General features: G+C 41.0%; 1 protein-coding gene across 1 annotated transcript; it reads left to right on the top strand.

Annotated features, from left to right (window-relative positions):
- Nucleotides 1–912: 912 nt before the first annotated feature.
- plaua (plasminogen activator, urokinase a) lies at nucleotides 913–5395 on the top strand. The gene is made up of 11 exons (XM_082154849.1): nucleotides 913–1067; nucleotides 2018–2111; nucleotides 2219–2261; nucleotides 2377–2518; nucleotides 2650–2747; nucleotides 2833–2874; nucleotides 3065–3242; nucleotides 3786–3937; nucleotides 4016–4156; nucleotides 4483–4628; nucleotides 4734–5395. The coding sequence occupies exons 2-11, from the start codon at nucleotides 2055–2057 to the stop codon at nucleotides 4929–4931; spliced, it is 1197 nt and encodes a 398-aa protein (XP_082010975.1). The 5' UTR covers nucleotides 913–1067; nucleotides 2018–2054; the 3' UTR covers nucleotides 4932–5395.
- Nucleotides 5396–27410: the final 22015 nt, after the last annotated feature.

The raw sequence follows: 27410 nt of genomic DNA, 5'->3' as shown, positions 1-27410 counted from the left end.
CACTCAGTCACTCAGACTTGATGCACAGCATCATAAAAGGTGATGCAAATATTTTGCTGAAATATCAGATATCATCACAGAAGCCAAAATATCAGCAACATTGGAAGTTCAGTAGTGTGTTGAACAGGAAACACATGTCTGAACATTTCTTAAACATCTGCACATTTCTTAAAGAGATTAAAGAGTGACATCATCTCCTCTGGCTCTCTAATTCATGAAACCCCCCTCATTTATCATGTATAGATCTCACATGATGCTATAACCGGTTTGCATAATCCTGTGATTAATTGTCTGAGACTGAGATAAAAATGTTTTTGAGTGATTTAAAAAAAATCATTATCATGTTTGGTCCCTAAGAAATTACAAAAAAATGTAATATCACAGAAAAGCCCAAGATTTCAACTTTATTATATCCCAGGTATGAAAACAGTGGCATGCATGGGGCAGAGAGTAAAACATATGGCTCCGGATGTTAGGAAACAATGATGAAATGCAAGATTACAGCAATTTTAAAAATAGTTCCTTTCTGAGTTAAAATTGACTGACCATGGCAAACAGATGAATAATGATAATGAATCACCTAGATGTATGGGACACAACACACAACATCTGTTTTTATATCTATTAATCTGCAGTTCTTTTTATATTATTTACCATGACAGTTTATAGGGTAATATTAACTCGATACCCATTTTTACTAACTTTCACATTAATTTATGACATGTTGTGAAATAGCCAGAGCAATTTAAAAACCACAACAATTGTCATTGCTTCAGGGGCAAAGTCCCTATTAGGAATATTTCCTCTTTAACATGTGAAAAAAAATTAAGGAGGTTTTGAGTACTTATGAGTCACATATGAGCTTCCGCAAAAAGCATAGCCCACAATCTCAGTGTTTACTGCACAGCGCATGCCAGTTTTCCTGAGGCCAGGCCTCCTCAGACAATCACGGACTCGTCACTATAAATCAAGGAACACTAACAAGCACATGACAGTGAGTGCTCAGTAAGCCCTATTCAGCTCCACACAGCAACATCTGCAAGCAAACTGTCTCTACTATCAGAAAGGTAAGCACCAAAAACTCTTTTCTGATTCTGCTTTGCTTTTATTCTTATACATTTGCATATTTTACATGTACAACTCTTTTTCATTGACTTGATTTATGCATATACACTTCAGACTACAGGGTTCTTGACTCAAATTTTAAAGAACCCTTTATGCCTTTTTATGCCCTTTTATAAAAGTTATATATAAGGAGAAATGTCTTAAATTATTGCATAACACTTTCATGTTTATCTTTCATGCTTTTGTGATAAAGTATGTTTACAAGCTGTTACAAAATTAAAACTAAATCCATAAAATTATCCCATGATAGAAACCGCTAAAAGGTATAAATAAAGCGCCTGATAGAATTCTTTAAGGTTCTATACAGAACCTTTTCTTCTAAAATGTGAGCATATGGATTAATTAATATTTATCTTAGTTAATTTATGTTACACTCTTAAAAAGAAAGTTTTCAGATGGGGGTTTTCACCTCCTGGGTGAACCTCTTTCCCCCTATAGTGTGCAGGACAAACTTAATAATTTAACTAAACTTTTTCCAAATGACCTTAAGCGTAATGGAAAGCTTCCGTATGTTAACATTTCTTCATAGATGGCAACAAAAAACGTTATTTTAGTAATGTATATAAGGGCTCTATATATAAAGTAAAACATTTTTTAACTACACTTAAGGATACAAATACAATTCATGAAAAGTCAAAATCAGAGTATTTGAACATATCTGAAATGTGCCAAAAATGAATTCAAAAGTACTGCAGGAGCACTTTTTATTTGTGTAATATATTGAACAATGATGTCAGTCAGTGCTGCAAAGTCATATGATTTCAATATTTTCTTGCCAAAACTTGTTTATTTATATACTTTTGAAATACTTTACAAATGTAAATGTGATGAGTCTTTTCTTTTAGAGATGTTTCTTATAAATATATAGCTCACTTCTTCAATATGTTTTTAGGATCTCCAAACAAGGAAAACATTGGTTTACGGTCAAGATGATGTTTATTCTCAGAATATTACTGTTGACATGTGCCCTGAGCTTAACTGATGCAGTAAGTGGAAAAACAAAACAGAAGTGAAATTTCCTACTTCCTATAGTGTCTTTAAATGGAATCAAACTTTTTTCCCACGCAGCTAATATTTATATTTCTGTTTTTAGATGAAAAACCCTACGACGAAAAACGTTCCCACTCCAGGAGACGGTAAATCTCTTTTGATTTTGTCACGTTAGATTAAAGTTTTCCAAGAACGTGTTACATAAAGTTCTATTTGTAGCATTTGAACATATAGGTTTATTCATAACTTTTCTATTCTCAGATGAGTGCAGACTTGATGAAAGGAATGAGAGTACATACAGAGGCAATGTGTCAGTGACAGTCAATGGACGGATATGTCTAAAGTGGAATTCCATCCCAAACCGACACATCTACTTCAGAAACTGCAATCATAACTACTGCAGGTATTCTATATTTACATTCATATTTTTGTTCCCCATTTATGGAGTGTAAAAACAAAGATTATTTTGCTGACACTATTATATTAAAAAGGCTATGGTGAAACCTCTGACCTCTGAATGTTTTGCTTTTTCAGAAATCTAGCTAAAGGGATGTCGCCATCGTGCTTTGTTCGGAAAAGAAACCGTTACGTACGGGAAAAATGTGACATCCCCCGCATGGAAATGAAGCCGAGTAAGTAGAAGTCCATCTCTTTTGCTTATTTAAGTCATAATATTGATAGCAGATTGACTAATATGACCTATTATTGCTCATGCAGCCAAGAGTCCACCAACACATGCCCAATCAAAGCAGGACACAGGTAACAATTTGATCAGTTTACTTTTTTAATGTCCATTCTAAGCAAAAATCCTAAATGATTCAATGACGATGTTAGGAAAAAAAACCTAACTGGGATATCTTTACATGCTGTTTCTTTCCTTATGCACTGCCTAGAAAATTATCTCTCCTCACAGACTTCATGTTTCTGATGTTTCTCATGTATTAATCAGAATCAACGTGTGGGGAGCGACGCTTAAACCGCATTACAAAGATAATAGGAGGATCAAGGTCAAGTGTTGAGGCACAGCCTTGGATGGCAGCTATCTTTAAAGGAGATGGGTTCATTTGTGGAGGAACCCTCATTGCACCATGCTGGGTTCTCACTGCAGCCCACTGCTTCCCTGCTGGGTATGTCAACCTGTTGTTAACTGAAAAGTTTGACCTTATTTGAGCGCTATGTAAGCTAATGTACAGTCTGTTCCAGAGTCAGGGTCTCGTATCACCCAATCCGGTTTATTTTAGCAGTAGCCTAATGACCGGCTGACAGTATCCCGCTTAGTACTCAAAGACTAAAATATTTTCCTAAAGCTTCCGTTAAGAGTAAATAGTCCACTACAACGTACAAAACAATTGGCTTATCAATAAGACGAACATTGCAACCGTATTACAGTAGTGTTAATAATAAAGTTCTCTGTGCTCAATTTCACTTGTTAGATGGCGTCAGTTGGTGATGTACTGTAATACAAGAGACATCAAATTAGTGCCGATTCAGGAAAAATCGGTAGGACAGAAAAGAAAAACCGGGATCATTTGCCGTGATCAGAATCAAGTATTCCAGAGGGCTGTGCAATAAAACTGCTTAATGCAGAATGTAGTGTCATTACATTGGTGTAATTTATTTTATATAATATAGCCTAATATATAATTGTATTGTTTCTTCGTTTTGAATAGTAAGGACACTCAAAAAAAGAAATACTCTGTCATTCTGGGAAAGAATGCCATCAATGAAACCAACTCTGTCAAAGAGCAGCGGTTCACAGTGAGCAAACTTGTGGTCCATGAGGACTATGACTACACAACTGAAAACTATAATCATGACATTGGTAAGTTTGCATTACATTTTACTATTTGCCTTATATTGTATTATCCCAGCAATTAAAAGTGTAAATCACTTCCTTTAGCCCTGTTGAAGATAGTGGGCAGCGATGGACAATGCGCAGTGAAGACAAACTCTGTGAGAACCGCATGTCTTCCCCCTTTCCAGCAGATGCTTCCCGCAGGATTCTACTGTGATATTACTGGTTATGGAAGGCATCAAAAGGGTAAGATGTCACATCAGACTGTATACTGATAGTGTATCCTAGAACAGTAACAATGATCTCTTTCCTGCGGCAACAAGATATGAGGGAAACATGGTGTGTCCACAAAGCTGTTCTATGATATGAAATATAACACAATCTGGGACATCCTATAATTGTGATATAACATACTGTACGGGATCTCAAAAAATCTAGAAGCTAGACATTTTAGTGATGTCATTTTGTCACTCTGGACGTCAATGTAGAATGTCAGGACCAGAACTATGTAAATATGTGAGATAAAATGTAACATGTCATCATTGCTTTTTTTATCTGTTTTTTTTTTAAAGGTGGCTTTGAGTACTCTCGAATTCTGAAAAAGGCTCAAGTGAAGCTTATTTCCCAGAATGAGTGCCAGAATTATTACAGTAAGGACGAGGTCAACAAGAACATGTTGTGCGCAACTGGTAGAGACTGGAAGGAAGATGCTTGCCAGGTAAAAAAGAAAATATGTTACCAATGACGGATAAATAGGAAATTTTGCCCGGAAAAATTAAATAGCAAAATATCTTCATAAAAACGGTATCTTTTCTGCTTTCAGGGTGACTCAGGAGGGCCTCTGGTGTGTGAAATAAATCACACCATGTTCCTTTTCGGTATCATTAGCTGGGGAAAGGAGTGTGCAGAAAAGAGTAAACCGGGTGTTTATACAAAAGTCACCAACTACAACCACTGGATCTCAATGCATACGGGTTTACCCACATATACAGCAGGCTCCAAGTACCCACAGAAGGATTAACTGTGACACTTTACAGCACAAATGTAAATGCTTAGCCACTCAGGGTAGTGCTTTGTCTGCACATGCACATGCCAATTATTTATGCTATTCAAATGATACATGGCAGCTACTTTTGGCAATCAATAGGAATCATCTTTTACAGTGTTATAATTGCACGTTCCTTCTTTTATTGGACAGTGATACCAGTTTTAGGTGTATGAAGGATACATACTGTAGAATTAGGATTTTATTTTATGTTCAGTTTGTGAGAACTGCAAATGTTGTTATCTGTTTTATTCATTCTGTTGTACTGTTACTTTTTATAACATATTATTTCATATTTTATTTATTGCAAGAATGCATGTATGATAAATGTTTGTTTTTTTACTTGTATACCTCTTATCGTAATAGTCTTTACTTTGTTTAATGCAAAATTCTTCTTAATTTCATTTGATATTCCATTGCATTCTATAAACTTGCTTTAAAATTTTAATTTAATTAATAATTTAAATTTAAATTATTTCAATTATTATTATTTAAAATTAAATTAATTAAATAATATCTAAATAAAATCTTAAATAAAAGTTTTTGTTTCATTCATTCATTGTGCATCATCATAAATATTTTTCTACATCACAGTCAATGATACATTCTCACTCATATCTATTTTCATTCCTTCAAGCATATATTAATATTGGCACACTGTAAAAAAATATGTAATTCGAAAATCTGACAATTAAATATTGACACAACAAATTGCTTTCAACTTATTATCCCCAAACAAAAAGATGCATTGTGGTAATTTTAGCTTAAGGTCTTAAGGTAAAATTTAAAAAATATATTCACTGAACATATTAAATTGTGTTCAGCCAATCCATCAAGTAGAAGTGAAAAATCTGTGTTTGCCAAACAAACACAGGCTGGATTAGTACCCCCAGGGACCCCTGGACACTGAAGTTCATGGGGCCCCCTCCCCTACCTGACAACCACACCCTCCAAAGGAACACATACACACACACACACACACACACACACACACACACACACACACACTCTGTCATGTTGAATCAAGACGACGGAAGCAGAATGCAAGTAACTCAGGTTTATTGAAGAAATAACAAGTGAAAGTCCGATGATGTAACAGGTGCTAGTCCGATGATGTAACAGGTGAAAGTCCGAAGATGAGAGAGACGCTGGTGACACAGGGACTGGATGGTCAGCGAGGTCCGTGGTGAAGTGCCGTAACCGTGAAACCCAAGTGAAGACGATATCCGAAGAACAGAGAACAGGAACTGGAACAGGAAACAGGAACGTCGACAATACTGGGATCACAAACGGGAGACATCAACCAACGATCTGACAATGAGAGAATAATGCGGTGAGGTTTTATAGGAGACTGAATGAGCTGCAGCTGGGGTGATGAATGAGATCAGCTGGATCGCTGATCCTCCGGAATGAGTGCCACGCCCACTCACACACACACACACACAGAACAACAGTTACACGAGACACGAAGGAAACAATGAATTTATGAACCGTGACAGTACCCCCTCCCCTAAGAACGCCTCCTGGCGTCCCTAGGCTCCCTTACCTGTTGATTGTAATCATCAATAAGGGAGTGATCCAGAATGTCTCTGGCAGGTACCCAACTTCTCGCCTCCGGACCGTAACCTTCCCAGTCCACCAAGTACTGGAATCCGCGTCCCCTCCGCCTCTTGTCCAGAATACGATCTACCGAATAGGTTGGTTCCCCGTCTACGAGACGCGGCGGTGGGGGAACCGGGGCTGGCGGATTAATACGGGAAAAAAACACGGGTTTAATTTTGGATACATGAAACACGGGGTGAATCCTCCTGTACACTGGAGGGAGGTTGAGACGGACTGCCACCGGACTAATGATCTTGGTGACAGTAAACGGGCCGATAAATTTAGGAGCAAGTTTATTAGAAACGGAGCGGAGCGGAATATCCTTAGTAGAAAGCCACACTTTTTGACCAACGACGTATACGGGAGGCCTAGACCGGTGGCGATCGGCTTTGGCCTTGGTGCGCGCTCCCGCCTGGAGTAGAGTCTCACGGGCTCTAGTCCAGGTGCGACGACACCTCTGGACAAATGCGTGGGCAGAGGGAACCGCGACTTCGGATTCCAGACTAGGAAATATAGGTGGCTGGTAACCTACACTACACTCAAACGGAGATAGGCCCGTAGATGACACTGGTAACGTATTGTGTGCGTACTCCACCATAGACAATTGCTGACTCCACGAGGAAGGATTCTTGGAAACCAAACATCGCAACGTTCTCTCCAAATCTTGGTTGGCTCTCTCAGTTTGTCCATTGCTCTGGGGATGAAACCCTGAGGACAGACTTACAGTCGCCCCTAACAATCTACAAAATTCTCGCCAAAATTTGGACACAAATTGGGGTCCCCTGTCGGAAACCACGTCTGTCGGGAGGCCATGTAAGCGAAAGACGTGATCAACGACGACCAACGCTGTCTCCTTGACTGTGGGTAATTTGGGCAAGGGGATGAAATGGGTCGCCTTCGAGAACCGGTCCACCACGGTCAAAACTACCGTGTTACCCCGAGAGGGTGGGAGGGCGGTGATAAAATCTAGCGAAATATGGGACCAGGGTCTCGAAGGGACAGGCAGCGGTTGGAGTAACCCATCTGGGGAGCGATTGGAAGTCTTACCAGTGGCGCAAACTGAGCAAGCCAAAACAAAACTGTGAACATCACGAGCCATGAGAGCCCACCAGAATCGTTGCTTGACCAAAAACTTGGTTCGATTAACTCCTGGATGGCAAGCCACATTGGAACAATGCCCCCACTGAATAACGTCGGACCGTAATCCCTCCGGTACAAATAAGCGGTTCGGTGGGCAACCGACCGGGGGCGTTACCCCTTCTAAGGCTCTCTTGACCTTCGATTCGACCTCCCATACGAGTGTGGAGACAAATAGATTCTCGGGTAAAATGCACTCGGGAGTAGACGGGCGTTCGGAACGATCAAAAATACGCGATAAAGAATCGGGTTTGATGTTTTTGGAACCCGGGCGGTACGAGAGTGTAAAGTCAAAACGTCCGAAAAAAAGTGCCCACCGAGCCTGCCTGGAGTTCAATCTTTTGGCAGTTCTAATGTATTCCAAATTCTTATGGTCTGTCCAAACGATAAAAGGTACCCCCGACCCTTCTAACCAGTGACGCCATTCTTCCAATGCTAACTTGACCGCCAACAATTCTCTGTTACCAATGTCATAATTGCATTCGGCAGGAGACAAACGATGGGACAAAAACGCGCACGGGTGCATTCTATCGTCTGAGGGAGAACGCTGAGAGATCACTGCACCTACCCCCACCTCTGACGCATCAACCTCCACCACGAACTGACGTGATGGATCAGGGGTAATCAAGATGGGAGCCGAAACAAAGCGACTTTTGAGTTTGGCAAACGCAGCCTTAGCTGCGTCTGACCACCTGAACGTAGTTCTGGGGGAGGTCAAGGCAGTCAGAGGCGAGGCTAGTTGGCTGAAATTGCGAATGAACCGCCGGTAGAAATTGGCGAACCCCAGAAACCGCTGTAGGGCCTTACGGGAATCTGGAGTTGGCCATTCCACCACAGCCTTAACCTTCTCCGGATCCATCCGAATTCCCTCAGCCGACACAATGTACCCTAGAAAAGAAACAGACTGTGCATGAAAATCGCATTTCTCCGCCTTGACAAAAAGCCCATTCTCTAACAACCTCTGGAGCACTCGTCGGACGTGCTGCACGTGTTCCTGGAGAGAAGACGAAAAAATCAATATGTCATCCAGGTAGACATATAGAAACTGGTCGACCATATCTCGCAGCACGTCATTGACGAGTGCTTGGAAGACTGCTGGGGAGTTGGACAGCCCGAAGGGCATGACCAAGTATTCAAAGTGCCCCCTGGGGGTGTTAAAAGCAGTCTTCCACTCATCCCCCTTCCTGATGCGGACCAAATGATAAGCATTACGTAAGTCCAATTTAGTGAAGACGGACGCTCCCTGCAATCTCTCGAAGGCTGAAGACATCAACGGCAAAGGATAAGTATTCTTTACCGTGATGTTGTTCAGCCCTCGGTAATCAATACAAGGTCGCAGAGAACCGTCCTTCTTCCCCACAAAAAAGAACCCCGCCCCCGCAGGAGATGAGGAAGGCTGGATGAACCCGGATGCCAGAGAATCAGAAATATATTTCTCCATGGCCCCCCTCTCTGGAACAGAAAGCGAATATAACTTGCCCTTAGGCGGAGCTTTACCTGGCAGTAAGTCTATTGCACAGTCATAGGGACGATGCGGAGGAAGAGAAGCAGCCCGAGACTTACTGAACACTTCCTTCAGGTCCAGGTACTCCGTGGGCACGTTAGATAAATCCCCTGTCTCCTCCTGAAACACAGAGACAGAAACAGACGGACAAGCAGAGACAAGACAAGACTCATGACACTTAGTACTCCATTCCAACACCGTGCGCTGCTGCCAGTCTATCTTGGGATTATGTTTGATGAGCCAGGGATGTCCTAAAACTATGGGTGCAAGAGGGGAGTCCAGAATGTAAAATGATAGGGTCTCAATGTGGTTGCCAGATGTGATGAGCGTGACGGGTCTGGTGGTGTGTGAAATGTTGGGTAGATCTTGACCATTGAGTGCGCAGACTTCTATCTTGCGGGTGAGTGGTAATAAGGGGACTTGAAACTTGTGAGCAAACGTGCAGTCCATAAAATTACCTTCTGCCCCTGAATCCACCAGTGCTTGTCCGTCGTGCTCGTGAGCTGACCACCTCAGTCTTACTGGGAGGAGCGTAGATGTTGGTGAGGTCTTCTCGGCGGAGATCCCACCCGACAGTAGCCTCAGAATTACTGTCGGGCTTGCCCTTTTACCGGACAACCGAACGCAAAGTGACCAGCTGCTCCACAGTAAAGACAAAGTCCTTGGGACCTCCGCCTTTCCTTCTCCTCCCGAGTAAGCCGAGCCCGCCCAACCTGCATGGGCTCGTGATCGTAGACGGGGCTGACCGCATCCCCGCCGCTGGACCGTGGAAGCTCTACTCCTTCCGCCATTCGACCAGGCAATCTTCTCCGCTCCACACGGGATAAACGAGCGTCTACTCGAAGTGCCAGTTCTATAAGTCCGTTTAGAGACCTGGGCAGGTCCAGGGCGTAGATCTCCTTTTGGATGCGGTCAGCCAGCCCATGCAGGAACATGTCCCACTGCGCCTCCTCGTTCCAATGACACTCTACCGCCAAAGTACGAAACTCAATAGAATAGTCAGAAACTGACCTCTCTCCTTGTCTTAGCTCAGCTAAGATGCGGGCCGCCTCTCTCCCGGTGCTGGCGCGGTCGAAGACGCTCTTCATTTCGGCGGAGAGTGTCTGGAACGAGGTGCAGCATGGGTCTTGATTCTCCCACACCGCCGTTCCCCAGAGTGCTGCCTTCCCAGTCAGGAGAGTCAAAACGAAAGCCACCTTGGCTGACTCATTGGCGAAGGTTCTCGGCTGCAGGGAAAAATGCATCGAGCAGCGAGTCAAAAACGCTCTGCAAAAGCTTGGCTCACCTGCATATGCCTCAGGTATAGGAAGGCACGGCTCCGACTGGGAGGTGTTCTCCGGTGGTGTGGGGGGAACGGGCGGTGTGGGTGGCGCAGTGGGATTACGCAAGGTCTGAAGTTGCTGGGTGAGCTCGGACACCTGTGTCACCAGCGCTTGGACTGCCCGAGCTGTGTCGTTGAGGTTTTTCTCTTGGTGATCCATGCGTTGTATACTGGTGCTGACAAAGGTTTCCAGAGATGAAGGATCACTTGCTGCTTCCATAGCGTGGTCAGATCGTTCTGTCATGTTGAATCAAGACGACGGAAGCAGAATGCAAGTAACTCAGGTTTATTGAAGAAATAACAAGTGAAAGTCCGATGATGTAACAGGTGCTAGTCCGATGATGTAACAGGTGAAAGTCCGAAGATGAGAGAGACGCTGGTGACACAGGGACTGGATGGTCAGCGAGGTCCGTGGTGAAGTGCCGTAACCGTGAAACCCAAGTGAAGACGATATCCGAAGAACAGAGAACAGGAACTGGAACAGGAAACAGGAACGTCGACAATACTGGGATCACAAACGGGAGACATCAACCAACGATCTGACAATGAGAGAATAATGCGGTGAGGTTTTATAGGAGACTGAATGAGCTGCAGCTGGGGTGATGAATGAGATCAGCTGGATCGCTGATCCTCCGGAATGAGTGCCACGCCCACTCACACACACACACACACAGAACAACAGTTACACGAGACACGAAGGAAACAATGAATTTATGAACCGTGACAGTACCCCCTCCCCTAAGAACGCCTCCTGGCGTCCCTAGGCTCCCTTACCTGTTGATTGTAATCATCAATAAGGGAGTGATCCAGAATGTCTCTGGCAGGTACCCAACTTCTCGCCTCCGGACCGTAACCTTCCCAGTCCACCAAGTACTGGAATCCGCGTCCCCTCCGCCTCTTGTCCAGAATACGATCTACCGAATAGGTTGGTTCCCCGTCTACGAGACGCGGCGGTGGGGGAACCGGGGCTGGCGGATTAATACGGGAAAAAAACACGGGTTTAATTTTGGATACATGAAACACGGGGTGAATCCTCCTGTACACTGGAGGGAGGTTGAGACGGACTGCCACCGGACTAATGATCTTGGTGACAGTAAACGGGCCGATAAATTTAGGAGCAAGTTTATTAGAAACGGAGCGGAGCGGAATATCCTTAGTAGAAAGCCACACTTTTTGACCAACGACGTATACGGGAGGCCTAGACCGGTGGCGATCGGCTTTGGCCTTGGTGCGCGCTCCCGCCTGGAGTAGAGTCTCACGGGCTCTAGTCCAGGTGCGACGACACCTCTGGACAAATGCGTGGGCAGAGGGAACCGCGACTTCGGATTCCAGACTAGGAAATATAGGTGGCTGGTAACCTACACTACACTCAAACGGAGATAGGCCCGTAGATGACACTGGTAACGTATTGTGTGCGTACTCCACCATAGACAATTGCTGACTCCACGAGGAAGGATTCTTGGAAACCAAACATCGCAACGTTCTCTCCAAATCTTGGTTGGCTCTCTCAGTTTGTCCATTGCTCTGGGGATGAAACCCTGAGGACAGACTTACAGTCGCCCCTAACAATCTACAAAATTCTCGCCAAAATTTGGACACAAATTGGGGTCCCCTGTCGGAAACCACGTCTGTCGGGAGGCCATGTAAGCGAAAGACGTGATCAACGACGACCAACGCTGTCTCCTTGACTGTGGGTAATTTGGGCAAGGGGATGAAATGGGTCGCCTTCGAGAACCGGTCCACCACGGTCAAAACTACCGTGTTACCCCGAGAGGGTGGGAGGGCGGTGATAAAATCTAGCGAAATATGGGACCAGGGTCTCGAAGGGACAGGCAGCGGTTGGAGTAACCCATCTGGGGAGCGATTGGAAGTCTTACCAGTGGCGCAAACTGAGCAAGCCAAAACAAAACTGTGAACATCACGAGCCATGAGAGCCCACCAGAATCGTTGCTTGACCAAAAACTTGGTTCGATTAACTCCTGGATGGCAAGCCACATTGGAACAATGCCCCCACTGAATAACGTCGGACCGTAATCCCTCCGGTACAAATAAGCGGTTCGGTGGGCAACCGACCGGGGGCGTTACCCCTTCTAAGGCTCTCTTGACCTTCGATTCGACCTCCCATACGAGTGTGGAGACAAATAGATTCTCGGGTAAAATGCACTCGGGAGTAGACGGGCGTTCGGAACGATCAAAAATACGCGATAAAGAATCGGGTTTGATGTTTTTGGAACCCGGGCGGTACGAGAGTGTAAAGTCAAAACGTCCGAAAAAAAGTGCCCACCGAGCCTGCCTGGAGTTCAATCTTTTGGCAGTTCTAATGTATTCCAAATTCTTATGGTCTGTCCAAACGATAAAAGGTACCCCCGACCCTTCTAACCAGTGACGCCATTCTTCCAATGCTAACTTGACCGCCAACAATTCTCTGTTACCAATGTCATAATTGCATTCGGCAGGAGACAAACGATGGGACAAAAACGCGCACGGGTGCATTCTATCGTCTGAGGGAGAACGCTGAGAGATCACTGCACCTACCCCCACCTCTGACGCATCAACCTCCACCACGAACTGACGTGATGGATCAGGGGTAATCAAGATGGGAGCCGAAACAAAGCGACTTTTGAGTTTGGCAAACGCAGCCTTAGCTGCGTCTGACCACCTGAACGTAGTTCTGGGGGAGGTCAAGGCAGTCAGAGGCGAGGCTAGTTGGCTGAAATTGCGAATGAACCGCCGGTAGAAATTGGCGAACCCCAGAAACCGCTGTAGGGCCTTACGGGAATCTGGAGTTGGCCATTCCACCACAGCCTTAACCTTCTCCGGATCCATCCGAATTCCCTCAGCCGACACAATGTACCCTAGAAAAGAAACAGACTGTGCATGAAAATCGCATTTCTCCGCCTTGACAAAAAGCCCATTCTCTAACAACCTCTGGAGCACTCGTCGGACGTGCTGCACGTGTTCCTGGAGAGAAGACGAAAAAATCAATATGTCATCCAGGTAGACATATAGAAACTGGTCGACCATATCTCGCAGCACGTCATTGACGAGTGCTTGGAAGACTGCTGGGGAGTTGGACAGCCCGAAGGGCATGACCAAGTATTCAAAGTGCCCCCTGGGGGTGTTAAAAGCAGTCTTCCACTCATCCCCCTTCCTGATGCGGACCAAATGATAAGCATTACGTAAGTCCAATTTAGTGAAGACGGACGCTCCCTGCAACCTCTCGAAGGCTGAAGACATCAACGGCAAAGGATAAGTATTCTTTACCGTGATGTTGTTCAGCCCTCGGTAATCAATACAAGGTCGCAGAGAACCGTCCTTCTTCCCCACAAAAAAGAACCCCGCCCCCGCAGGAGATGAGGAAGGCTGGATGAACCCGGATGCCAGAGAATCAGAAATATATTTCTCCATGGCCCCCCTCTCTGGAACAGAAAGCGAATATAACTTGCCCTTAGGCGGAGCTTTACCTGGCAGTAAGTCTATTGCACAGTCATAGGGACGATGCGGAGGAAGAGAAGCAGCCCGAGACTTACTGAACACTTCCTTCAGGTCCAGGTACTCCGTGGGCACGTTAGATAAATCCCCTGTCTCCTCCTGAAACACAGAGACAGAAACAGACGGACAAGCAGAGACAAGACAAGACTCATGACACTTAGTACTCCATTCCAACACCGTGCGCTGCTGCCAGTCTATCTTGGGATTATGTTTGATGAGCCAGGGATGTCCTAAAACTATGGGTGCAAGAGGGGAGTCCAGAATGTAAAATGATAGGGTCTCAATGTGGTTGCCAGATGTGATGAGCGTGACGGGTCTGGTGGTGTGTGAAATGTTGGGTAGATCTTGACCATTGAGTGCGCAGACTTCTATCTTGCGGGTGAGTGGTAATAAGGGGACTTGAAACTTGTGAGCAAACGTGCAGTCCATAAAATTACCTTCTGCCCCTGAATCCACCAGTGCTTGTCCGTCGTGCTCGTGAGCTGACCACCTCAGTCTTACTGGGAGGAGCGTAGATGTTGGTGAGGTCTTCTCGGCGGAGATCCCACCCGACAGTAGCCTCAGAATTACTGTCGGGCTTGCCCTTTTACCGGACAACCGAACGCAAAGTGACCAGCTGCTCCACAGTAAAGACAAAGTCCTTGGGACCTCCGCCTTTCCTTCTCCTCCCGAGTAAGCCGAGCCCGCCCAACCTGCATGGGCTCGTGATCGTAGACGGGGCTGACCGCATCCCCGCCGCTGGACCGTGGAAGCTCTACTCCTTCCGCCATTCGACCAGGCAATCTTCTCCGCTCCACACGGGATAAACGAGCGTCTACTCGAAGTGCCAGTTCTATAAGTCCGTTTAGAGACCTGGGCAGGTCCAGGGCGTAGATCTCCTTTTGGATGCGGTCAGCCAGCCCATGCAGGAACATGTCCCACTGCGCCTCCTCGTTCCAATGACACTCTACCGCCAAAGTACGAAACTCAATAGAATAGTCAGAAACTGACCTCTCTCCTTGTCTTAGCTCAGCTAAGATGCGGGCCGCCTCTCTCCCGGTGCTGGCGCGGTCGAAGACGCTCTTCATTTCGGCGGAGAGTGTCTGGAACGAGGTGCAGCATGGGTCTTGATTCTCCCACACCGCCGTTCCCCAGAGTGCTGCCTTCCCAGTCAGGAGAGTCAAAACGAAAGCCACCTTGGCTGACTCATTGGCGAAGGTTCTCGGCTGCAGGGAAAAATGCATCGAGCAGCGAGTCAAAAACGCTCTGCAAAAGCTTGGCTCACCTGCATATGCCTCAGGTATAGGAAGGCACGGCTCCGACTGGGAGGTGTTCTCCGGTGGTGTGGGGGGAACGGGCGGTGTGGGTGGCGCAGTGGGATTACGCAAGGTCTGAAGTTGCTGGGTGAGCTCGGACACCTGTGTCACCAGCGCTTGGACTGCCCGAGCTGTGTCGTTGAGGTTTTTCTCTTGGTGATCCATGCGTTGTATACTGGTGCTGACAAAGGTTTCCAGAGATGAAGGATCACTTGCTGCTTCCATAGCGTGGTCAGATCGTTCTGTCATGTTGAATCAAGACGACGGAAGCAGAATGCAAGTAACTCAGGTTTATTGAAGAAATAACAAGTGAAAGTCCGATGATGTAACAGGTGCTAGTCCGATGATGTAACAGGTGAAAGTCCGAAGATGAGAGAGACGCTGGTGACACAGGGACTGGATGGTCAGCGAGGTCCGTGGTGAAGTGCCGTAACCGTGAAACCCAAGTGAAGACGATATCCGAAGAACAGAGAACAGGAACTGGAACAGGAAACAGGAACGTCGACAATACTGGGATCACAAACGGGAGACATCAACCAACGATCTGACAATGAGAGAATAATGCGGTGAGGTTTTATAGGAGACTGAATGAGCTGCAGCTGGGGTGATGAATGAGATCAGCTGGATCGCTGATCCTCCGGAATGAGTGCCACGCCCACTCACACACACACACACACAGAACAACAGTTACACGAGACACGAAGGAAACAATGAATTTATGAACCGTGACACACACACACACACACAATACTAAGGCCCACCAGGTGTGGGATTTTACATGCCAAATCACTTTTGGTCAAAAGCTGAATGACTAGTTCACAAGACACAAGACAATGATACAAAAAAAATTCTGAAAAGTAGAGCTGAACGATTTGGGGATTGCGATATGCGATTGCGATATAATAAACAAATGGTTTCATGAGTCAACTTGCTTGGTTCTCAAGTAAAATGCACACACATATTAGTGATTATGCTGAAATGTGTATTTCTCAACTCAAACTAGAAACAACAACTAAATGCACTGTTTTTTCAGATTAAAACAATATTTTTTACAAAATTTTATATTGACATCTTTGCATTACTGCAAACTTGTTATTTGTCTCAATAATACAATAGTAAAAAAAAAATCTTGCGCCTCTCTGCTCAAGGGACCCTGGGTCTGTCCCTGGGTTGCCCGTATGGTCTGGGCCAGGGTCTGACTCACAAATAATTTAGTGAAGAAAACGGGACTCACTACGACACAGTGAGTATTTAACAAGAGTTGTTATTGCATATTTGTTCATTCCATATTTGTGTCAAATACTGTTAGCTCTTATGATATGTAATTTGTGTTAAGTTGCTTTATTTAGAGCCGCCATGAGACATGCTGCATAAGTTACGAAGTTGATGATGTCTGCCATTTTGTGTTAGTCTGGGGGGAACTCCTAGTACTAGCTTGTTGAGGACACAACGTGGCCATGGTATCATTTTAGGCAACCTGACATCCTCAGTTGGGAACCTAATTTAACTATTATTGTTATTAATACAGAACTATAAACCTAAATTTTCTAAACATTTTTAATTTACTGAATAAATGTTTCAAATACAGTCTTTCAAATTCAATAAGATTATCAATAAAAATAAAAGTGGTGTTTGGGTTAATGCTAATGTTACTTCAAAACGTAGTATTATTTGATATTACATTGACATTATTAATTAATTGACTAGTTTAATGAATTTAATGAACGAGGACCAAATTTGTTTGTTGTAATCCACTAATGTATCCACCTTATTTTCAAAGCAGAAGTAAGCTATTTTACGTGAATATGCAAGACTTCCAATTCATTTGTTGCCAGTGTTACTGCTATCCGCCATAGACATCCTCATGAATTTAAAATTCATTAAGATGTTTTAAGGTTAAAAATATTGCTGCATGTGATTTAAAGACATAAATGAATCAAATTTGGCAGTGTTATGTAAAAAAATTCAGTTCTGTCACTTGTCGTCAGCTATTTGATGCAAAGGAGGCTTTGTCATTTATTTATTTTGCAGGTTTTCAGCATAAGAAGTCCATGCAGTGCCGCTTTTGCAAGTTTTCATCACATCACCAAGACATCCTTTTCAAGTTCTACAGAACTGGCTATTGGTCATTTAATGCAACTTCCTTTCCCTGTTTACACCCAGAATGTGTTTGTATTTTTAAAACAATTGGGGCTTTAAAAACACATCTGTGGAGGGTACATCCAAAGACTGGCATTAAGGAGAATGCCACATTTTCTTGTGACAACTTTGGACATCTGGACATCTGCTCTCAATCAACATTTCTTCATCATTTAAGAGGACATCATGAGTTCAAAGCACCTCCTGTGAGAATATTAAAATTCAGATGAAATTACACTAAACACTGAGTGAAGTAACCCTGAAGTACTTCCCGTTTTTCACGTTTAATGTTTAAACTGTTAATATGCAGTTTCATGAACTCAAAATGACCTCTTGTGAAAATACAAAAATTCAAGTGAAGTTACACTGAACATTTTTATAAAATTTAAAAATTTAATAAAAATTTAATAAAAACCACTGACTAATTATTATCTGATGATTTAGATTAATTATTAATGGTCACCATTATAAATTGTCCTTATAAATTGTATTACTAATATTGGTGAAATGGAACGGTGCAGAACCGGCCTCTTTACAGCCAAGGTGAGTAATGCTGTGCTCAGCAATTTAATGTCATCCAGCCCTACTGCTGACTAGTCCATATTTCCTGTAGCTGTGGATACCCTGTTTTTAAAGGGGTCATATAATGGTACATGCACTTTTACAAGTTGATTGCACTGAAATGTCTGTTGGCAGTGCCTGTACACAACCATCCTATCATGATAAAAATCCATCCAGTGGTTTTGTTTTAATCTCCTTATATGTTTGACCATCTCTGAAATCAAGCCGTTCGATATTGTGACGTCATAAGATCGTACGCCCCTCCCGCTATTGTGATTGACAGCCGTGTTTCAACACAAGACCCGCCCTGAGCAAGCTGTGACAGCCGTCGTCATAGTAGTCCGCCATTGTTTATATGCTGGAGTAGAATGGCGTCTAAGCGATTGTGGTGTTCTGTTCTTAGATGTAATAAGGAACACAGCAGTCATTTGGATGTTCCTAAATCCGAGCCGTTGAAGAAGCAGTGGCTGAGTTTTGTTTTTGAAGCAATATGCCCAAAGGATTGACGCGGGGATTCCCTCACGGGGATTCCCCACGATCGTCTGTGCTTTCATGTTTGCGCCATTTCACACCAGACAGCTTCACAAACGAGAAAAAACGGATCGGTACCAACGTGTTCCTGCTGAACCTCCAGAAGATGTGAGTGTAATGTTTTATTAACCTTTATATTAGTATTTATATTAATCTTTGCGAAATTTGCAAACCTTGCTGCAGGCTTCACGATGAATGCGTCTCAGGGTACATTACGGCATGTTTTCTATGTACGACGTTCTCAATATAATTCATAATCCCACGTTTATAACGAATAACACGTGGTTATTGTGTTAGATACGGTCAGAGAATGTCTAATACGGTGTACCCACAGAACAGAGGGGCGGGGTGAGCAAAGCTCATTATCATTTAAAGACACATGCACTGAAACGGCGTGCTGAAAACAGAGCTGTTTTTGACCAGGTAAAATTAGTGTTTTCTTACAATACTAATGAGAATTTTTAATTAAAGTATATTACAAACTTTTAATTTAGACCCTAAAGAATCATATTAGCTTGTACAAAAATGGCATTATATGACCCCTTTAATGCGAGGCTGGAATATGCAGTGATGGAGACACCTGAGATAACAAGATAACTAGCCTACAGTTATCTCCATGAAGAGATTTCAAGCCATCCTTTATCGCTGCCCAGCACAAAGTGTGCAAAATAAATTATTTAGGCAAAACTTACTTCTGGCTGTCTAAGCAAAAGTACTGTCTTTAATATCAAAGCAACCCAGATTGCACATACCATATACACATACCGTATATAGAAAGGTAGGTTAGACTGCAGAGACACACTTAAAATAAATTCCATAATTTTTCTAATGCTGTAGCAGGCAGCGCGCCCCAATGTTCAACGAGAGTCATTACAGAACTCAAAAACATGCACCTGTCATTTAACACGTGCTATAAACATCCCATCTGTTGAAACCACGATCTTTAGTTCTTTCATCTTTTAAACTCAGTGCATATTAAAATTAATATAGCCATGACCAGTGAATAATACACATCTGCCTTTTTAAATACTCTATACTTCACCACAAAATTAAAACTCCGTCATCATTTACTCACCCTCATATTGTTCCAAACCTGTAGCATGCAAAAAAAAAGAAAAAAAGAAAGAGATTCTGAGAAATGTCAATGGGCACCAATTTTGTTTCATTATAATGAGTGAGACCATTCTTCAAAATATCTTCTCTTTGTTACAACAAAAGAAAAGAAAAAGTTCTACAAGTGGAAGACCGTGGACATTTTTTCAGTAAATTCAGTTAAAAAAAACCTCTAATTTCAGTTAAACATTTTTTTTTTACATTTTCTTCTCTTTAAACAGTCCCATTAAACTAATTATAATTAAATCTTATATGGTAAAATTGGGGCATGTCACAAAAGTGATGAGATGCATTTAAACTGGGTTGTTATCGTTAACTAAAACTAAAACTAAAACTATCAAAACATTTCTGCTAATTGAAATAAAATAAAATATAAATATTGGTTGAAAAACTTAAACTAAACGAAAATTAGAAACATTGCCTTGGCAATAAACTGAAAAAAGTTTATGTTGAAGCACTAAAATGAACAGGAAATAACTAGATGCTGAGAACTTTCCTGAGAACAACGGACAACCACATGTTGTTGTTTACAAGAAGATGATATCAGGGTTTTGGAGACGTGTCCGTTAGAAACTAAGCAGTAAAATGTACTTAATTGCAAGAGTTGGCCTCAAAATCAAAATAAAACATGAGAATGTGAGAGAAAATAGTGCATAGTGAAAATAGTGGAAGTAGTGAATCACCAAGACTATTTGTATCCTCCGACAGCATAATATTCTTCCTCTTACCAAGAATACAAAATGCTTATGACAGAAAAAGATCTTTACCTAAAAAGGAGAGAGTTTGGTTTACAGAAAAATGACAAGCATGAAATATGTTTATATATAGGCTAATAACACACTGTTTCCTGTAACCTACAGTAATGACTCCTCCGCCATACATGTCCTTCGCTATAGCAGACAGTTAAGTTTAGCTACGACTAAACATAAACTATACATACAGTACAACTGTATTATATATTAAACAAAATTACATTTATGTGTGTATGTGTAAGTGTATGTTATATTGGCTCAATGAGAAATAATACGTTGAAACAATTGAAAAAAAAGTTTACCAAACCATGTTATTGGCCCAATTATATATTTCAAATTGTAGTAGCATTCTTTTTTTGTTTTACCTAAACTAAAAATGTATATTGTTAAATTTATATTAGTAAAGCAACTTTACTGTATTGTTTATTCCCCGTATAAAAAATAAAATAATTATTACATCATTATATACTAAACACTCAAGCCATTCTGCAGTTTATTTAATAATATAATAGTTTATTTTATACATTTTATAAAATCTACAACAATATTGTGAAAATACCTTAAAATGGTAAATACATTGAAAATACATTCTGCACAGTATACCTTAAAAATCATGCATTTAAATTCAGGATTCTGATAAGATACGCAAAGCTGATGAATTGCACCTTACATGAACAAAATCAAATTTGAAAAACATCAATTATCTGTAAAAACATCAAAAAATACCATAAAATGTAAGTAACTGGGGAGTGTAACCCAGTGTTTAGAGAAATTTCACTTAAATTTTAGTATTTAGGTATTTTAACAGTTTAAACATTAAACATCTACAAATATTTGCTATAGTGCAAAAACGTCAAAAACACCATAAGATGCAAGTAACTGGAGAGGGTTACTTTAAATGTTCAGTGTAACTTCACTTGAATTTTTGTATTTTCACAAGAGGTACTTTTATTTGAGTTCATGAAACTGCATCTTAACAGTTTAAACATTAAACGTGAAAAACGGGAAGTACTTCAGGGTTACTTCACTCAGTGTTTAGTGTAATTTCATCTGAATTTTACAGTTTTTCTCGATTGTTTACACACATTTTCTGGTACTTGAGACACAATGACCACAACATGTAACTCATTCACCAACCCCCTGAACCAATTCTGCTAAACTACAAGCACAATTCCTGCTTTACACTCAAATTGCAGTTCTAAAACACACTTTTTTCCAAACACTACACACAATTCTCTGCTTTTGGCACAATTTTCATGCAGAAAATCTCTTGTTTTCACAAGGAACACACTGCCATTCAAATATGCACACTGACTCATCACATGGGCAAACATCCGTCACACAGTTTTACAATTAGCAATCAGGGGCCGTATTCACAAAGCATTTTATCTTACCACTAGGAGTACTCCTAAATCGCACTAAAAGATTTTAGCTAGGAGTTTTCTCTTAAAAGTTATTCACAACGCCTTTCAGACCTACTCTTAGTAAAGAAAAATGACAACTCCTAAACTAAGAGTGAGTCTTCGTTGCTATGGATGACGTCATTACTCATGCACAAGCTTGACTGAAGTGACCACCTTGATTGGCTGATGATTGTAACGCGGGAATGATTCCAAACACCTCCCCTACGATGATGAGTGACAGGTGACAGGTCTGAGAATGCGTGCGCTACACAAGTAGTGCAAAGGACGGAAGATGATGAATAACTGAATAAATAGCCTAAATGAATAAAGAGTAAGGCAAAACAAATAGCCTAGTAGCCTAATGAAACATATGGATTGATGCAATATCTTTGCAACATTATTGAATTAATCTGTCACTATATGCCTCTGCCTACGTTTGCAAAGAGAAGAACATTTTAATTTGATTCACAATGAAACGTTACAATTAGTTTACATGCAATGAGTAGCCTAGGTTTGGTTGTTGTTGGTGATGTTATTGCATCCCTAGTTATGCCTACAATGCAAAATTGTTCCCTCGTGATTGGAAGCTCCTGTTGCCGCCGCATACGCATTTCAAAACATCGCAACGTGAAATGCCACAAAAAGCGGTTTGTGAATAGGTCTTAGTGAGTTAGGAGTCCTCTCGACTTCTTTTAAGCTGTCCCAGACTTAGGTGCTACTTTTAGGGCTAAAATGCTTCGTGAATTACTCTTAGTGAAAAAAATTAGGAGTCCTAAAGTTACGAGTGACACGCCCATTATTTTTAGGAGTTGCTCCTAAATTCGCCAGTTAGGAGCTACTTTTAGCCTTACAATTCTTTGTGAATACGGCCCCAGAGCTTTAGCATAAAAGGGCAACAGGTCAGCTCTTCAATGGAGCAATGGATGCCAACATTGGATTATTTTTTTTTTTACTGTAACTGTATACAGTCAATTCTTCTGTTGTTTTATAAATGTATGTAGACCACTGTATGTACAACTTTGTGTTGGTTGGGATGTACACTGTGTACATTGTTTTTGTGGGAAAAATAAAATATATTTGTTACCATGTATTTGTGTGTTCTGAGTATAAAAACAATATTCTCAAATATTTTACAGCACACTTATGTATGTACTGTCTGTAGTAAGTGTAACACTGAACAAAAAAAAGGCCTAAGTCATTATGATGAATGGAGAAGAAGTGTTTTCCATTCATCATAGTGTTTTACATTGAGCACATCAGTGTTCAACTGGTTCTTATAAATGTCTATTCATATGATGGTTTGTGTGTGTCATTTGAAAACAAAATACCATTTTGAGAAGAAATAACATTGTTTTGAATGTAAAGTTTCATTTTGCAGGAGAATTGAGGGGTTTTGCCCATTGTGTGTGTTTTTTTGGATTTGTGTGTAGAGTTCTGAGAATATGAGGCATGCTTTCAGAAAATGTGTGTAAACAATCGAGAAAAACTGTAATATTCTCACAGGAGGTGCTTTGAACTCATGATGTCCTCTTAAATGATGAAGAAATGTTGATTGAGAGCAGATGTCCTTAAATTCAAAGTTGTCACAAGAAAATGTGGCATTCTCCTTAATGCCAGTCTTTGGATGTACCCTCCACAGATGTGTTTTTAAAGCCCCAATTGTTTTAAAAATACAAACACATTCTGGGTGTAAACAGGGAAAGGAAGTTGCATTAAATGACCAATAGCCAGTTCTGTAGAACTTGAAAAGGATGTCTTGGTGATGTGATGAAAACTTGCAAAAAGCGGCACTGCATGGACTTCTTATGCTGAAAACCTGCAAAATAAATAAATGACAAAGCCTCCTTTGCATCAAATAGCTGACGACAAGTGACAGAACTGAATTTTTTTACATAACACTGCCAAATTTGATTCATTTATGTCTTTAAATCACATGCAGCAATATTTTTTACCTTAAAACATCTTAATGAATTTTAAATTCATGAGGATGTCTATGGCGGATAGCAGTAACACTGGCAACAAATGAATTGGAAGTCTTGCATATTCACGTAAAATAGCTTACTTCTGCTTTGAAAATAAGGTGGATACATTAGTGGATTACAACAAACAAATTTGGTCCTCGTTCATTAAATTCATTAAACTAGTCAATTAATTAATAATGTCAATGTAATATCAAATAATACTACGTTTTGAAGTAACATTAGCATTAACCCAAACACCACTTTTATTTTTATTGATAATCTTATTGAATTTGAAAGACTGTATTTGAAACATTTATTCAGTAAATTAAAAATGTTTAGAAAATTTAGGTTTATAGTTCTGTATTAATAACAATAATAGTTAAATTAGGTTCCCAACTGAGGATGTCAGGTTGCCTAAAATGATACCATGGCCACGTTGTGTCCTCAACAAGCTAGTACTAGGAGTTCCCCCCAGACTAACACAAAATGGCAGACATCATCAACTTCGTAACTTATGCAGCATGTCTCATGGCGGCTCTCAATAAAGCAACTTAACACAAATTACATATCATAAGAGCTAACAGTATTTGACACAAATATGGAATGAACAAATATGCAATAACAACTCTTGTTAAATACTCACTGTGTCGTAGTGAGTCCCGTTTTCTTCACTAAATTATTGGTGAGTCAGACCCTGGCCCAGACCATACGGGCAACCCAGGGACAGACCCAGGGTCCCTTGAGCAGAGAGGCGCAAGGATTTTTTTTTACTATTGTATTATTGAGACAAATAACAAGTTTGCAGTAATGCAAAGATGTCAATATAAAATTTTGTAAAAAATATTGTTTTAATTTGAAAAAACAGTGCATTTAGTTGTTGTTTATAGTTTGAGTTGAGAAATACACATTTCAGCATTATCACTAATATGTGTGTGCATTTTACTTGAGAACCAAGCAAGTTGACTCATGAAACCATTTGTTTATTATATCGCAATCACATATCGCAATCCCCAAATCGTTCAGCCCTACTTTTCAGAATTTTTTTTGTATCATTGTCTTGTGAACTAGTCATTCAGCTTTTGACCAAAAGTGATTTGGCATGTAAAATCCCACACCTGGTGGGCCTTAGTATTGTGTGTGTGTGTGTGTGTGTGTGTGTGTGTGTGTGTGTGTGTGTGTGTGTGTGTGTGTGTGTGTGTGTGTGTGTGTATGTGTGTGTGTGTGTGTGTGTGTGTGTGTGTGTGTGTGTGTTCCTTTGGAGGGTGTGGTTGTCAGGTAGGGGAGGGGGGCCCATGAACTTCAGTGTCCAGGGGTCCCTGGGGGTACTAATCCAGCCTGTGTTTGTTCGGCAAACATAGATTTTTCACTTCTACTTGATGGATTGGCTGAACACAATTTAATATGTTCAGTGAATATATTTTTTACAATTTTATCTTAAGACCTTAAGCTAAAATTACCACAATGCATCTTTTTGTTTGGGGATAATTAGTTGAAAGCAATTTGTTGAGTCAATATTTAATTGTCAGATTTTCAAATGACATATTTTTTTATAGTGTGCCAATATTAAAGATCGTGGTTTCAACAGATGGGATGTTTATAGCACGTGTTAAATGACAGGTGCATGTTTTTGAGTTCTGTAATGACTCTCGTTGAACATTGGAGGGCGCTGCCTGCTGCATCATTAGAAAAATTATGGAATTTATTTTAAGTGTGTCTCTGCAGTCTAACCTACCTATCTATATACGGTATGTGTATGTGCAATCTGGGTAGCTTTGATATTAAAGACAGTACTTTTTCTTAGACAGCCAGAAGTAAGTTTTACCTAAATAATTTATTTTGCACACTTTGTGCTGGGCAGCGATAAAGGATGGCTTGAAATCTCTTCATGGAGATAACTGTAGGCTAGTTATCTTGTTATCTCAGTTGTCTCCATCACTGCATATTCCAGCCTTGCATTAAAAACAGGGTATCCACAGCTACAGGAAATATGGACTAGTCAGCAGTAGGGCTGGATGACATGAAATTGCTGAGCACAGCATTACTCACCTTGGCTGTAAAGAGGCCGGTTCTGCACCGTTCCATTTCAATACAAACAGTTTCAACACCAATATTAGTAATACAATTTATAAGGACAATTTATGGTGACCATTAATAATTAATCTAAATCATCAGATAATAATTAGTCAGTGGTTTCCATTTATATTTTCTATAATAAAACTCATGACTGAAAGGGAGGAGAGACAGATACTGAAAATATTGAATACAATACAATTTTTTATAAGGTTATTTGAAATGTGAACTGTCTGACATCTTTTGATGTCTAAAAGAGTTTAAAAGCACAAAGCAGTAGTTCTCCTGTCAAGTCTGAAACATTGAGAGACTGCAGACTACGTCCTAGATGTGAAAGAAGCATCCTCTAGTGACTCTGCTCTTACAAGGTTCAATGGCAGCTGCTACTTATATAATAAACAATTTACCTTATTAGTGTTGCAAAGCACTTCTCTGTGCTCCTCTATCTGAAATCTCTCCTTATTTGGTAACCTTACAGTTGCCTTGTGTTTTCTTCCTTATTAGCGGTTAGCACTGAATGGTCTCTGAAACAAAGTCACAATATAGCCTTACTCGTCTAAAGATCTAACTTTTGAATTATGTACATAATGATAACTCTATACAATACTTTCCTGCAGATGTCCTAAACACAGATATCTAAATGAAGCCCTGTCTTTTTGCCTGCAAACAGAATGTCTCTTTATGGGGAGTCAGTCTCTCTTTAACTAAATGTTTATTCTGGTCTCTAAACTCATCATCTAAAGTAGGCTAAACCAAAGGAGGGCAATATATTGAGTGTCCAGCAGTTCCCCTCAAATTAAGAATTTCTACATTGTTTTGACATAGGTAGTTTTTTTAAATTATAACTGCATTTTAATTGAACTCAAATATATATATTGCTATATGCACGTCACTTACAGAAGCTGAAGTCAGTGTTTTCGTATGTCTGTGTGAAAAAGATTTACAGGATATATATATATATATATATTATTTTTTTTTACTTCTATTCAGCAAGGACACATTCAAATTGATAAAAACTGACATAAAGACAATTATATATGAAATAGTGCCCTATTTAAAGTCTCTATGAAAAGTTATTTGGCTTTTAGTATGAATATGTTAGCCTTACTGTTGTCTATAAGCTAGTGTGCTCCAAAACAAGACCAAACCCACACTGTAAAAAAAAATCTGTTAAATTTACGGTAAAATACCGGCAGCTGTGGTTGCCAGAACTTTACCGTCAAAAATACAGTAGCAACATTTTAGATTTTACAGACTTTACTTAAATTTACAGTAATAAACCGTATTTAATTATATGATATAATGTTAATTAATTGACCTAATGATGTATTTATATCTTTTTTGTACCATAGTAACACACTGACAACCACAGTGGAGATGAAAGTCACATAATGAATTGAAGATCATCACAAACAGCTTATTCACAAGAAAGTTAATAATAATATATAGAAGCTGCACAATGTCATTCATACAAACACTAAACACCATCATGGTAACACACCTGAAATTTTAGAAATGCAATAAGCATTAATTTAACAACATTAAATGTAACATAAAACCCTAATGTACATAAC

Source organism: Leuciscus leuciscus, assembly GCF_965113295.1.
Source record: "Leuciscus leuciscus genome assembly, chromosome: 22".
NCBI lineage: Eukaryota > Metazoa > Chordata > Actinopteri > Cypriniformes > Leuciscidae > Leuciscus > Leuciscus leuciscus.
Note: the sequence above shows the minus strand (reverse complement) of the source record. Positions and strands in the feature narration are given on the sequence as shown.